This window comes from Elaeis guineensis, chromosome 5, assembly GCF_000442705.2.
Source record: "Elaeis guineensis isolate ETL-2024a chromosome 5, EG11, whole genome shotgun sequence".
NCBI lineage: Eukaryota > Viridiplantae > Streptophyta > Magnoliopsida > Arecales > Arecaceae > Elaeis > Elaeis guineensis.
In genome coordinates this window covers 126,873,981-126,890,073 of record NC_025997.2, presented here as the reverse complement: position 1 = coordinate 126,890,073, position 16,093 = coordinate 126,873,981, and the positions used below count along the sequence as shown (strand labels likewise).

At 37.4% G+C, this 16,093-nt stretch overlaps 1 protein-coding gene across 1 annotated transcript; it reads left to right on the top strand.

The window, feature by feature from the left end:
- The first annotated feature begins 1,295 nt into the window (after positions 1 to 1,295).
- LOC105045850 (protein trichome birefringence-like 28) lies at positions 1,296 to 5,168 on the top strand. The gene is made up of 5 exons (XM_010924273.4): positions 1,296 to 1,937; positions 2,032 to 2,203; positions 2,390 to 2,589; positions 2,698 to 2,853; positions 4,395 to 5,168. Exons 1-5 carry the CDS (start codon positions 1,483 to 1,485, stop codon positions 4,759 to 4,761), a joined length of 1,350 nt encoding a protein of 449 aa, XP_010922575.1. The 5' UTR covers positions 1,296 to 1,482; the 3' UTR covers positions 4,762 to 5,168.
- Positions 5,169 to 16,093: the final 10,925 nt, after the last annotated feature.

Below are 16,093 nucleotides of genomic sequence, written 5' to 3'. Positions count from 1 at the left end.
TTATGTGATGATCAGTCAAAGGGAGTGGATTCCTTCACTTCAGGCACATGGCAATTATATGCCAAAAGATCTGAACCCCACTTGTCGTCCCTAATTGTAAATAACTACTTTAGCGAACTATTGAGGCCCTGGATGGGGAATCCATCAAACTATTCAGAAACAACATGTTTAAATGGGTTTAGGTTTGATATAAATGGGTTCTATTATAACCATGTTGATCTGATTTTGCATGATCATTAAATAGGTTCGGTTTCGGTTCATAGTTTTAATTGGTTTAACTCATTTTGATGTATTTAATAGTTGGATGGATCATGAAACTATCTATTTTACTTCGTCTAAGATCTGCTTAATATATTTAATCTATTTAAACTAATTCAATTTAATATTAAATTAGTTATGCAAGTTGAGTCAGGTCATCTATTCAATAAAAAAGTTGGGCTCAGATATGAATTTTTAATTTTTTTTAAAATTGATTGGATTTGAAACAATTTTTTTAACCGAACTGCATCGGACAATCCAATTTTACTTCCATGTAAACCATTTTAGAATTAAATTTGATGGTACCTAAATTTGCGTGGATAATCTAATAAATTAATGTCGGTCACACAAAATGGTCTATATGTCACAAGAAAGTGAGAGATGCCGAAAAATTCAGGGGTTGGTATGGAAAAAGGTGGAGAAACCAGTGAATACATGCACCGGTACGACACAACCATGGCCACAAAATTGAAAAACGCTACATCAGCTTTTTTTTTTTTTTCCAAAAAAAAAAGGCACAATTAACCAGCATCACCTAACTTCTTTTCTCCTAATAATATCTAGGATGGAAACTTGATTGAAATCAAGGTGAGACTGGGATTGAAATCCAAGTCATCAATATTTCAAATTGAGCCAATTGATGCACTCATTCCATGACACATTTCAAATTTCATATTGAATAAAAATCTGCCACATTTTTATGCAATTGAGATTCCAAAAGGTTCTAAACTAACGCAGGGCTTGCTTTAACAGAGCCCTTCATGCAGTAAACTTGCAAATTTCCATGGATGTTATTTTTGAATCTTACTTTCTATTTTTAGCGTGAGAAATTAATTCATGTCGGCTGGAGGACCACATGTGAAAACTACTCCCCCATATTAAACCAAGAAAATCTCAATCATATGACGCGCTACTTCTCAATATAATACTCATAAAAACGAAACCCCCCGTTGAAAACCTTCCATGTGACCCACATGACCCCCCCATGTTCCGACTTCATCAAACCGTTTCCTTCCTGTAGTTTTCCTTCTACCAGAGGTTTTGGTAAAAGAAATGGAAGACGTCTACATTCAAACAAAGCTGAAGAAAATTCTCTAGAAAGCCTCCTCTCACCAAATCCGTAGACCTCAACACATAGAAGAACACCACTAATCCTTCCAACCCCCCACAACCTCATCTCTTCCCCTTCCTGCTCCCCCAAACACCCAGAATTCCCCTCCCCCCATGCATACCCCTCGAAGGAAATCGCCTCTCGGCCCGCCGGAGCCTTTCAATCATGTCCGGAAGAGCGGTAGCCTCCCGATCTTTGTCGTCGTCTTCTCCATCTTCCTCTTCGCCTTGGTCATGTACAGCGGGGACATCTGGTCCCTCGCCGAGCTATCCTTCGACCGGTTCAAATCATTAGACTTCCTCCCCCAATCCAACCAGCTCGAGAATGAGGAGACCGAACAAGGACCACCAATCCCCGACGATGTCGTTGACGGAGAGACGGTGATGACCGTGCCGGAGACGTGCGATTTATCGACCGGCGAGTGGGTCTACGACGACGTGGCATACCCACTATATCGTGAGGAACGGTGTGAGTTCCTCACCAAGCAGGTCACCTGCATGCACAACGGCCGGCAGAACGACACGTATCAGAAGTGGAGGTGGCAGCCCAAGGACTGCTCTTTGCCCAAGTGCGTGAGACCCTCCTATTCTTCTAAAATTGTGTTCAAATGATGACATTTCTTCACCTAAATTATGCTGTTGGTTTCTGGGAATTTGGTCAAGGTTTGATGCGAGGGTACTGTTAAGGAGGCTAAGAGGAAAACGTTTGATGTTTGTGGGGGACTCCTTGAACCGGAACCAGTGGGAGTCCATGGTATGTCTGGTCCAGTCGGTGATCCCCAAGGGTAAGAAGAGCCTTCGCAGGGATGGCTCCCGTCATATATTCCACGCCAAGGTATTACGGTCCAAACTTTGACATTGAAATTAACCACCAAACCTGGTATTTATTGCTTCACCTTTACAGATAAATACTCATTTGCCCATCATTTCGGTTGAAGGCTGCCTAATCCTATTAGTTGCATTAAAGTTTATGCGGAGCTTTGGTATGTATTATGATGTATGTATGTATGTATATGTGAAGGGATACAATGCTACGGTGGAGTTCTACTGGGCGCCGTTCCTCGTTGAATCGAACTCCGACGATCCGGACATTCACAGCATTCCGGAGAGGATCATCAAGGCCGATTCGATTGAGAAGCATGCGGTGCACTGGAAGGGGGTCGACTATCTGGTCTTCAACACCTACATTTGGTGGATGAACTCGGCCAAGTTCAAAGTCCTGTGCGTGATTTGTTTGGCTAATTGGCTTGGTGTAATTTGTTTCAAGGTAGAATAAGTGATCTCACTTAATTGTGGATAAGCTTATTCCAAGTATTAATTGTGTTACAGGCGGAAGAAGGCTACAAACTGGACGGATTACGACGAGATCTTGAGGGCGGAGGCATATCAGAAAGTGCTGAAAACGTTGTCGAAATGGGTGGACAGGAACGTGGATCCCAACCGGACGTCGGTGTATTTCATGAGCATGTCTCCTAATCATTTTAGGTAAACAATTTCTAGCCTTCAATTTTATTAACCATTTCATCATGGAACAAGGTAAGTCACTTGAAGTTTAGCGTGCCGTGTCTTTAATTTTGTCGACGATCCCATCATGATCATGACCGGGCTATTGACTAGATTCATGCATACGGTATTTTTTATTTAGGTCTACAGTGGAAAAGACCAAGTAATAAACACTCTAACTTTTAATTTACCTTCTAGAATATATGACGGGGGAATTGGAAATTATAGAAATCAGGTCGTGCAGTGATGTGGCTTTGCTTAGGTATTACTTAACAGTAAAAAAAGAAAAGTCAATTGAGATAGCACATGAGCAATTCATATAACTGGCCTCATGGGTGTCACATTAATTTGTGCTGCTCCAGTGTTAGTCTAGCTGTCATACAGTACTATCGCACTTAATTACCTAACGAGCATGCACTTATTCCCTCGCCATGCAGTGTTGGATAACTCAAGTTAGAGTTAGATTGTTTTTTCTTTTTTTGACAGTTAACTAACGGTCATGAAGGCAATCCAACGAAGATTTTAATTAGATTATCTCTTTCATATTGGCAGTCCTCAAATAGATTGCATATTTTTATAATATTTTTTTTTTGTCTAAATGATATAGTAATAATATTTGGTCTTTGCACATGTTCAATTTAGTACAACCTTGGTATTGTAAAATCTGATTTTATGGAAACATGGCAAAAATTTAAGGAAGTATTGAGCTGATTTGCCATTCTTACCTACAAAACTCATTAATAGATGCAGCTTTCTCACCTACAAAACTCCTCCTCCCCCCCCCGACCCCACCATTTTTTTTTTTTTTCCTACATTGTAATAGAACAACATCACTGTCACATGCTACATTTAGATTCCGTGGACAAACTAATCACCACCATTTTAACAATGACAGTTGACATTTTGGATTTAAGCGGGCACCTCCATGCACCTTTGGTAGCATGATTGAAGCTAACAAGCTGGCGCCACGCCCCGGGTTCGGTTAACTACTCCCATTAGCTGGACCCTATGGCGATGGGCTGGCACCAATATCACCTTAAATTTTGAATACTTGTCTTAGATATTCAAAACCTTTTTCCTCTTGTACATTTCATTGTCGCCTGTCCCCAATATTAATTATATGAAGAAATAAGTCCCCACGTTGCTCACACCTCACCTCATTTGGAATCTACATTTTAAATTTTATCCATTGGCGTTATTAGAATCTGGCCAGTGTTTTCTGGCTTGTCCTCTCATTAGTTCAGCAATTATTTATTCCAGGAATTGGAGGGCATTAGTACCGTTTTCAATCTTGAATTCTTTGTGTAGGTATTAGATAAAATTTTTGTTCATCAATATCAGCTCTATGAAGGAACAAATTGCCACCTTGCTAACAACTGCATCTCCCTTTTTATTATTATTATTATTTATGGGCATTATTAGAAGCTGGCTATCTATTACTTTTTAGCATATATTACTAAGTAATTTTATTTGCATTACATAACCTTCAATGAGCCGTGATCATGACTAAATTAAATTTGTAGGAGTACGGACTGGGGCAACCCAGAGGGAGTCAAGTGTGCCAAGGAGACACTACCGGTACTGAATTCGATGTACCAGTCACTAGAATTGGGCTCGGACCGACAGATGCATAGGCTGGTAGTGAATATGACTAAATTAATGAGGCGAGTGCCCATCACCTTCATCGACATCACCAGACTATCGGAGTATCGCAAGGATGCGCATACATCAGTGTACACAATACGACAGGGCAAATTATTGACATCGGAGCAGAAAGCTGACCCCCGTACTTATGCCGACTGCATCCATTGGTGCCTCCCGGGGCTCCCGGACACATGGAACGAGCTCCTCTACGCCCGTATTCTAGTGGCTACCAAAAAGCAACAGTGATCGATGCATGTCTGCCATTTCTTTCTTTTTTTAATTAGAATTTATTTTCTTCTGTTGTTTTTTCTATTAGTTTGGTTTTGGGGTCGATGCTGGAGGAGGCGGAGAACAACCAGAGGAGGGAGGGTTTTGCTTTTTGCTTCTTTTTTTTTTTTTTGAAAAAAAGAATTTTTTTTTAATTTTTTAGGTGCTGGCACGTGGGTAGTTGACTTGTTAATCAAAGGTTGGCAAGAACGTGGATTGTCGGCTACGGTTGAATTGTATATTGATTTGATAAATGAAAGAAATAATTAAGGAGGGGGAAGGTAGAAGAAGAATACAAGAGAGAATCTTGCATGCAGCTAAATGATCATGTCACAGTATTTAAGATATATGAAAATTTTTTTGGATGTAAATCCTCTGCAGCTCAATTAAGTATATCCCAGAAATTGGATGCCTCGCAGAATTTAACAATATAAATAAAAATATTTTTTTTTATTAGAAGAATGGATGAAAATTTTTATTTGTAATTATCAAGTATAATAAATTGAAAGAGTTGGACTGCATAGTCTCTTAGTAGAGGCGTGCCACAAAAAGTGAAAAACACAACCACCTTAAGAAAAGAGAAGAAGTGCATTATTTTTTTCAAAAAATAGAGATGAAACCAAAGCACAAAAAATTAAATTATAATATTAACGTTATCCATATCCAATCACACACCCATCGTCCCTATATATAAAACTCCAATACTAAATTAACAAAAATAACCAAACAATCGGTAGAAATCACAACTTACCAAGCCTATTGATATAAAAGTTTTTTAAAAATATAAATGATAAGTTTGTGATCGCCAAAAATATAGAAACCAGACTTTCAGATTATTCCTTACTAGAGATTCAGTAAATTATATTATTTGACATATCTTCGCAAAAGGTCAAGAGCTGTCTAATCTTCGCTTCAAGTTGTCAACATGCATTCATCATGGTACCTAAAATTTCAACAATGTCAAAAATTTTTTGGAGCTATTACAGCTATAAAGGAAACAAGGCTTTTATTTGCTGTCATGGATTATGTTTCTTTGGATACGGAGCAATGGCAGATAACAAATGGCTGTAGCCAGCCATTATAACAAGAAATTGCAGCAAGATAATGATGCATATATTTGTTTATGTAACTATTCGTCTAAGAAAATCAACATCCCACTTGATATAGAATCTAGAATTTAAAATTATTTTGTCAAGATGAATTTCAAGTATTTTAAAAAAATTATTATTATTTAAATTTTAATTTTCTACATGGGTGCATGACTAAAGTATTGATGGCTATAATCCTCATTTAATGAATGCACTCCATTTCTACCAACTCAGCCGTTTGGGCATAAAATTATGGTTGTTTTCTTTCTTTCCAGTATGGGGTTAATGCGAAAAATAAGGACAAGGAGCAGGAGTTCAGCATGAATAGATGCAAGTTAGGATGGAGTTAACATAAGTTGGGCTTTCAATGTGCCAGACCAGCCCCCGCAGCTTGAAATCCCCAAGCAAGGGAAGGCCAAACCCTCCCTGTGCATCCACATCTCAATTGAAGATTAATTCTTTGTCCACCATGTGCGGTGGAGAAAAAATACACCCACCTCATCAGATTATACTACATATAGTGTAATTAATAAAGGGGCAAACACTTAATGCAGTTTAACTTTTTTTTCTCAAATTTTTTCAGGCTAAAATATCTTTTTCTAATATTGCGGTGTCATATTATTTTTTTATCAAATACAATAAAATGTCATAAGATATAAACACGACGTCTTAATATTATTATGATGTCCTCTTAATTTTTAATTTTTATGACATTCCGATAATTATCTATAAGATATAACAGGATGTCATAAGATTACAACAGGATGTTATAATATTATTATGATATCTTGTTAGCTTTTACGACATCCTGATAATTATCTATAGTATACAATAGGATGCTATAGAATTACAACAGGATGCCATAATATTATTATAATATCTTATTAGTTTTTTTTATGATATCCAGATAATTATTTAAAGGATGCAACAAGATGTTAGAATATTACAACAGGATGTCATAATATTATTATAACATCCTATTAACTCTTTATAACAATCCGATCATTGTCTATAGAATATAACAGAATATCATAAGATTATAACAGGATATTATAATATTATTATAATGTCCTGTTAGCTGCTCATGACATATAGATAATTATCTATATGATGTAATAAAATATTATAGGATTGCAATAGGATGTCATGATTTTATTATGATATCTTGAGAGCTTTTTATCATATTCCGATAATTATCTATAAGATGAAACAGGATGTTATAGGATTGTAACAGGATGTCATATTAGTTTTTTATGACATTCCGATAATTCTCTATATGATGCAATAGGATGTCATAGTATTGTAACAGAATGCCATATTATTTTTATAATATCCTGTTAGTTTTTTATGATATTCTGATAGTTATCTGTAGGATGCAACAGGATGTCATAATATTATTATGATATTTTATTATTATCAATAACTTTCTGACTGAGCAAAATAAAATAAAGTTAAAGGAAAAAAAAAAGAGTATTTTGGTCAAAAAATTTTGAGAAAAAAGGTTGAGCAATATTAAATATATATTTTTTTATTAATTGTACTACATAGTCCAATCCGATGAAATGATATATTTTTCTCAATCAGAGTGGTGTACAAAAATTTTTTTCTCAAACATGAAACTTAAGGGCCCGTTTGATTGGGATATGTTAGATTACGAGGTAATCAAATAATTCTTGAGAATTATTTATCTAAAAAAATTATTATAGAGGAAAATAATTTTTATTATGTTTGGTTGGTGAAAAAATTACTCTAAAAAATAAAATTAAAAAAAGATTACTATGTTTGATTAGAGATAAATTTATACAGAAATATGGATCAAATTTATAAATATATTCTTGAACATAAAATAATTTTTTAATATTAAGATAGCATTGTCATGTCCAATTAATTTTTATATAATGACTATAATCATATAACCCATTACATAATGATATTTCCATCTTAATTTTTTTTATAAAAGCTCTCTATTGAATACATTTAGAAAGATATTAGAACAAATATAATGATTACATATGCAATTTTATTAGAGATATTTTTGTCAAGTATGAATTACTATCACTTAAAAATTTATTAAATACCAACCCTCCCATGGTATTTATTTTATTTTCTCACTCTAAAAAATAAACATGAATCCCATAAATTTTTTTATTATCTCTCTTTTGTACTTTTCATATCAAATATGATAATTTGATATAGGGTTTATTTTTCTATGCTAGATTATCTCTAATCAAATGGACCCTAAGAAGGAAATCGAGGGATATCATGTGGGATCTCTTGGGCCAGTTGCCACCAGGCTGGACTTGGGCTGCTTTCGGGCCTAAGCCAGACCAGCCTATTAATGGCCCACAATATGTAAAAGGCATGCAAGATTTATGCCCATTTTAATTTATTATTTTCTGCCACTAATCATCTTAGGCTTGCCAAGTTCAATAAAAATGAAGCTTCTCCTGCAATTAGGATAGAGCAAACTTATAGTGTTTTTTTTTTTTTTTTGGATGTTATCAACTTTTTTCTGCTAATTTATAATAATTAAGAAACATCATATTTATTAATTCATAAAAAAAGAAAAGTCAGTATTACTCAAGTCAGAGAAGCTATAGGATAATCGTTCCCGGACCATCTTGCTGAGGCAAATGGGCTGGCAATGCCTTTCCCCCTTCATTAACACTTGCACGTCTTAATAGTCATAGCTTCTCCAAAGAGTAATATACAACTTCATACGAAGATGTGGCCAGAAATAAATTTTATTTAAGATTTATTGACAAATCCAAACGATTCTAATGACTAATGATATAAAGTTTGGAAAAGACAAAATGATTAAAGATTAATTAAAGGTAAGTACATGGGAGAGTTTGCTAACTAGACACAATTTCATTAATATTTATACAAATACATTGTCAGACTACTTTTTGTTGAATAAAAGAATTATCTTAAAAATTCATGGTAATTTCGATAGAAAAGAGGACAAATAATGGGCTCAGCTCTCTCTCCCTCTCCATGCATATGTGTGCGCGCGGATGAATTGGGGTTTATGATATGGCACGAGTCATTCCTCGAAGTTCTAAGCAATATGATGATGCTCAACATAGATAGTAACCTCGAGCAATACATCAAATGCAATATTTAATATTTGCCATACTGCACTACATGTTTGATGCCAAAATCCAACTTATGGTTACATTGGTACTTTCTCCATAGGCAGCATTAGATTGTTCTCCTATTTCTGATATATGTAAAATAAATGGCAATTGCAAAATTCTTCGGAAAGAAATAAACATATTGTATGCCTACTGAAAGATATACCAGATAGAGACGGTATGGGACGTGGAGTCAGAGATCCCAGATTCGAGCAGTCCATGATTTTGCTTTCATTTAGAAGAAGATCTGTGCCCGTGCCCCTACTGCGCTGGCTCAGGTTAGATAACTGATTAGAAATGAGACATCGATTGATGTGAGCCAGAATACTTGGATTTCCAGTTTGTTTCTCTTCAGATGGTCTACTTACATCAGCACGGAGATGGATAATTATCTACAGGTTTGCGATCTACTTACTGTCTATAGTAGGGGTTGGTGAGTATAGGATATTATTCATCTATTTGGCAGTCTGCTTGCTAATTGAATTCTTGCCATCTCGATGCATGTCCATCAGACCCAACACCTGAGGGTGTGGGGCTATTCGTGCTGCCCCAAGGCCCCTATGAGGGAGCTCTCTGAGATATACAAGACAGCCACGCACAGGAGGATTAAGGCTGCTTAGATTTGGAAGATGACTGCTTATACCAGAGTGAGGCTCTTGATCTAGAAGGTTGCTTGAAACCATCTTCAGACCTGCATGCTACTTAGGAACAGGAGTTTGGACCTCTCGGCTGCCTACCCAATCCGTGATCTGGAGAAGGAGTCGATGGAGCACGCTCTCTTACGCTATATGAGAGCGAGACTGGTTTGGAGGAGGGTGGGGGCCAACCCTAGGAGATGATCGATGGCTCCTGGATGGGCCCCTTCCTGGATTTGATTCTTCGGAACAGAACCGATAGGTTGACCTGAACCTGGGGGGGAAGGATGGCGTCTATCGTTTATCAAATCTGGCTCTCCAGGAATAATTTGGTCTTCGACACTGAGGTGGTGCTTGCTCATTGGATACAAGAGAGAGCTATGACTCTGATCGAGGAGTACTGCTGTTTTGATGTTGCTGGATTATTCTCTGATATTTTCGAGTCTTAGGACTCTCATGCTGCTTTTGTAGCGAACCGAAAGGTTATCTTCATTTCTTGGTAGCTCCCATCTTTCGGATTTGTCAAGGTCAATTTTGACGGCAGTGTCGGAGATGGCACGAGCGGTGCTGATTTCATTATATATCCAGAGACCGAACATCAGGATGCTGGCGGTTGGGTGATTGCATCTATTTGAGCCATTTGTACCAAGCGTGGAGCTTCGAACCATCTGGACGGGCATTATATGCGTTAGATGGGAACTATGGGCGGAAAGAATTTGCATTGAGGGCAACTCGACGATTGTTATCGGCTGGATCTAGAGCAACACAAGAAAGCTGGAGGCCCATCCGCTTCTTTGTGACATCTGAACTTCTCTTCGAGAATTTACCGAGGTGTCAGTCTGCTATATTTTTCGAGAGACGAACAGTGTAGCAGATTGGATCACCTTTTATATTGTAGAGTATATCGGTGATTGGACTTGGCGGGATGGCCAGAAATACTCCTGGGCGCTGTAGGATATTTTATTTTTTAATTTGATGGAGTGCACTCACATCAAAATTGTGTGATCATCTATTTGTATATATATATATAAAAAAAAAAAAAAAAAAAGAAGAAGATCAGATGGATGGGTGAGACAGGGTACACGGGCATTATTAACAAAGCCAGGCCTTTTCTGCGAGATTGCTTACATAGTTAATTTTGACTTTCATATACATTTTTTTATTAGCCCAATCATAAAACAACTTGTCTGGAGCCATGGGGTACCCAGCTGTGTGGTCAAAAAAAAAAAAAAAAAAGAAAGAAAACGATTTTAGTAGAATAACACATCACAACCTAATAATGGATTTGCCTCACTGTTATTCCTAATAATGGAATTACTTCACAGTCATTCTTTATATATTGCAATAGGAATTTTAGATATATAATTATGTACACAATAAGAGGATCAATCATAACACTCATTATAATGTTATAGCAATAACCAAATACGCATCTAAATGGCTGCCTGAATGCAACTCAGCATGTTATGAATATTATCCACACAGAATGTACCCCAATTTAGCTATAAAAATCAAAACCCCAGTTTTATCATTGTTATTATAAGCCTTTACAATCTGCAGTGTTAAGGTCAAGTGATAACCATTATGATTATGATGGTTGTGACATATATTTGGCAATTATTACGTTATCAGCCACTATATATGTTAAAACAAAACATATTTTTATACAGCAAATGTTCACATAGAGTATAGTGGTTGAGACCGTGCAGTATTTGGATCAAACCAATGGTTGCACCTATGCTCTGCTGCTGCTTTATACTGCAAATCTTCACATAGATTGCTTAACCTAGTTAGTTGCATTCTGAAAATTAATCCAGTTGTTCTTTCTCTGAACATTATGCATGGATGGTCTAAAAGTCTTGGCCATTAATAAAGCTGTTGTGCAATGTTGTAGTTTCAATACCTGAAGGACCCAATTAAGAATATTATCAAGTTATCAGGTGAAGCTCTTGTTCTCACAATATTGTTCACCCTGTGTACTTCTAGTACGAGTCCCTCCTTACATTGAAGACCATTTACAACTCGCATTGTTGTGCAACTATTTCCAGTTCTAGGTCCTTCAGTTGCATCTTCCACCCCATCTGGTTCCTTGGTTTCTTGAAAGCAGTGGAAGTAGACTATTCGATCCAAAATTAATCAAAGAATTGAAAGTTTGAAGACATTTGATGCGGATGAGGGTTCTTCCTTTTTGAATTGGTTACTTCGAGTTAATCACTGATTCAAATTAGCCTGATGCCAAGTGCAGTTGTTTCTTACTATCTCCCGAGTGAAATCCACTTCAAGAGAAGTGATAATTTCAAACAGATGCCTGTACTCTCTGATCAATTAGATAAATCTTTCTATTCCCTACTATAACTTTTAATCTGCATACTTGAATTCAGATATATGTTCTTGGGGACATTCACTTACTTGTTTCTTTCTTTCTTTATTTATTTTTTAAACACTTGTTTTGCTTATAAAGACTTATATTAATGCTAATGAAGCGCAAATGATGAGCTGATGGAAATGGAAAGCACATATATACATATTTCCCTTTCATTTGTATTGGTTTTTGACTTTCGACTCACATGTCATTTTCCGAGTTTTCTATTTTCCTGGAATTCTCTGTGCAGTACCGCATCAAATTGTTCTTCGCATTGGTCCAAGTATCTTAATTTTCTTCTGTCGAGGTGTTAAAATGAACCTATGTCTAAACCTCGAAAAAAGGTTTTCAAAAAGATTAGCCAGAAAAGATGCTCTGTACTGCAATTCTAGGGCATGCATGGAGTGAGCACTATTTATTATTCGGCATACGTCATTTTTTCCTTGTCAAATACGGTTTTCATTATTTTGGCATCAAGCACAACTCAAACCTGAAAAAGGCTACATGAAAAAATTGACTGAAATTACTTAGTTATAGCAGTTCATCAGGGAAAATTCATGAAACTAGCTATATTACCGTGCTAGTTTGGCTGATTGCTTGAGGGAATTCTAACTCGCAACTCCCTGCAAATCTAATCTTTGATATTGTTGGGATATACCGACCGACTCCTGTACGCCGATTTACTCATAGACCAATCCGACCGTCGCCCAACTCCACTGACCGGACCGATCCGATCGGACCGACCGATGGTTCCAACAACGGCTGCCGACAATATGTGGCCAAAGATATGTCGGCCGAACAGACCCATATTGTTCTCGACCGACCGAGCGACCGAGCCCAGATCACCGACTCACTGTCGGAGGTGGCAGCCGACGTTCGACTTCAGCAAGACACCAGACCAGCCGACGGTGTCTTCGAGTCATCACCCGACATCCCGATAGCCGAATACCGACGTATAGTCGGCCAGCTCATCCGAACGCCGTACGACGGCTATGGGCTGCTGTCATGTCAAGGACCTGCTGTGCGACCGCCCTGCGGCATTGTCCTGCGAAGGACATAGGTTAATTCTGACAGCCTCCGACGATTTGACAGCCCACGATGATTTAACAGCCCACGGCGATTTGACAGCCCTCAGCGATTTGACAACTCCCCAGTTGTCTGCACCATTAATGGTGGGACCATACCGCATTCTACTATAAAAAGGGGTAAGGCAACAGTCTTGGTGAGTTTGCTCAAGCTTTCTCAAGCTCCCTCAAGTTTTCTCAAGCCCTCTCGAGCTGAGTCTCTGATTTTTCATTGTTGCCTAGTCTCCTTTCTGACTTGACTGTCGGAGGGTCCCTGCCGGAGGCATCTCCGGTCTGTGAGGACTTCTCTTGCAGGTGCACGATCTCGATGATCGGACGACAGGGGGATTGGTCACAACAGATTTGGCGCGCTAGGTAGGGGTACCCGCCTCCTGTCCCGCAGCACATACCTCTCCAGAGTGGGGGGCTATGTTGTGGGCAGGCCGTGGGGGGACCTCTCTTAAAAATTTCACATCGGGCAAACTTTGTAGTGTCATGTGTTTAAGTGGGATACGAGCACGCATTCCCTCATGAGGTGCCTTTTGGCTTCCGTTCGAAGGACAAAATTGTGAGGGGCGGCGTATGTGGTTTTCTGTAGCGGGCACACACCGTTTCAGAACGGACAATACTTTGTGAGATCCGAAGCGGAGCCTTCAATGACCATCTTGACACACTGACACAACAGATATCATATTAAATAACCATGAAAGTTTAAACCGACAGAAAAAGGATTAACAATATAAATGAGGCTCAACAATTGATTTATTTTATTTATTTTAATATACAAGGAATGAGGCAATATATAAAGATGATGCTCATCATTGAACTAGACCACAATCTTCTTAGTCTAAAAGCAAAGTTGACACCGTGCTACTGAATTGCTAACGCTATTATTAGTGGTGTTGGATGTTTCGTAAGTTTGAACATTCCCAAGACACACAGTACTCGTATGTCGCATTCTCTGGCTGCTGCTTCTCGTCCTTCTTTTAGTTCTCTTCTATTGTCCTACCCTGCTCCTCCCCCATCTCTTTCTGCCCTTCTCGGCTTCTAAGCTCCACAAGTTTTCGCACAAAAAATATCAAAGAGAAAACAACACATATAAAACCAACTAAAAAGCTACGATAAGGTTAGGTGACATGGTGAGACAGTATTTAGACCTTGAGCAAGATGCTCCCATGCACAAACTTTATATGCCTCTCAAGTTTGGCCATCGCCTGTTTTGAAGCCATTATTGCCCCGGCCTGTTTTGAAGCCTCTATTAATGGGATCCAGCTAGTGGAATTGGAGGAACTTACAAGAGAGGGGTGGAGAGAGAGAGAGAGAGAGATGAGAACAATGCTTAATGAATGTATTTAATGTTTATATCGTGCTTGATATATCTTTATTATCATTTTAAATACCGAGCAAATGATGAAATGTGATATCGTTTTGTGCTCACCATGTTAGAGCACACCAGTTACTACCTCATTTTGATTTATGGTGCCTATGATGTTGTGGTTATAATATACCCAATTCTCTTTCGGTTGTTGAATTGATATCACAATCATTTTATATACATACTCTGAGAGGCCAATAGTTATTGAAGGTATGTATAATCACAATAAAAATACTATCTTTAAGAAATACTTGAGGGAATTGCTTCTGACCTTGTGTCAAAATGTGACGACATATCGTGACTTGTATAACTCCTTCACTAAATCTTCAAAACTTTTAATACTCTTCGTTCTATCATTCCTCTTGAGCCTCGTTGGTTGTTAGGACCGATCTTCGTAAGTTTGCTTTTCATTTCCTCCCATTCTCACCAAAATTCCTACGGCCATGCAAATTGGGCCCATCAAATACTTCGTGGTCATGTTCATGGCTCAACTTGCATTCCTTGCGATGCCTAACTCATTTCACAAATGAAATAGCCCAATATGCAAGAGCCAGAATTGCCGGTTGCTGACGTGCACACATACATTCTAGTCATTCACAATTCAAGTCTTATAGTTTTATGGTGCGCTTAGCCACCCAAAAGTGCCTATGATCGGTGGTTCCTTCTCCCCACGGCTTCGAACCCTCGCTTTTCCGATGTCACGGAAATAGATTTTAATTATGATTAATTAAATTAGAAAGATGTCCCATTCCTTGTTGAACAAAAATAATAGGGCGCGGACATTATAAAATATTATATGTGGCGGACTTCATAGTTTGCCACCTTTCTCTTAGTATTAATTTTGAAGAATAAATTCAAGACTCCATTTGGTTGGGGACAATTTAGTATAGAAAAATAAATTTCTTATCAGATTACCATGTTTGGTATGAAAAATAGAAAAGAGAGATGGTAAAAAAAATTGATGGGCCCATGTTTACTTCTTGGAGGAAGAATGTAAAATAAATACCATTGGAGGGTTGGTATTTGCTAAATTTTTGAATGGTTAAGGCATTCTCTTTCTTCCTCATTTTCAGCACATATTTTTAACGATACATACTATATGACCATATAATACACACTAAATATATAACCAGATGATACATACCATAAACTTTTTTGATACACATTTAATAACGACTCAATATACACCTACAACTAAATTGATATATAGTTTATCGAACTTAATATTCATCGGTACATAGTATATTACTAGTTGATACATATGTAGCAAAATATTCATCCAACGTCTCAATACATACCTCTAGATTAAGTGATATACAGATTTTCAAATATAGTACTCATCACACGAGCATATGATATACATTAAATGACTTACTAATACATACTATAGACTTTTGTGATATACTCCGAAGAACGACCTAATACACACCATAGATAAATTAATATATAGTTTATCGAACTTAGTATACATTAATATATAATATATAGTCAGTTGATATACACATAGCAAAATATTCATCAAATATTTTAATACATACTTTTTAGATAAAACGATATACAATTCCAGTGAACTTTTAAATGAAAAGATCTTAGAAAAGAAAAGAAATTTGAAAGAGGAGAAAGGAACTCGAGGAATACCTCATATATGGG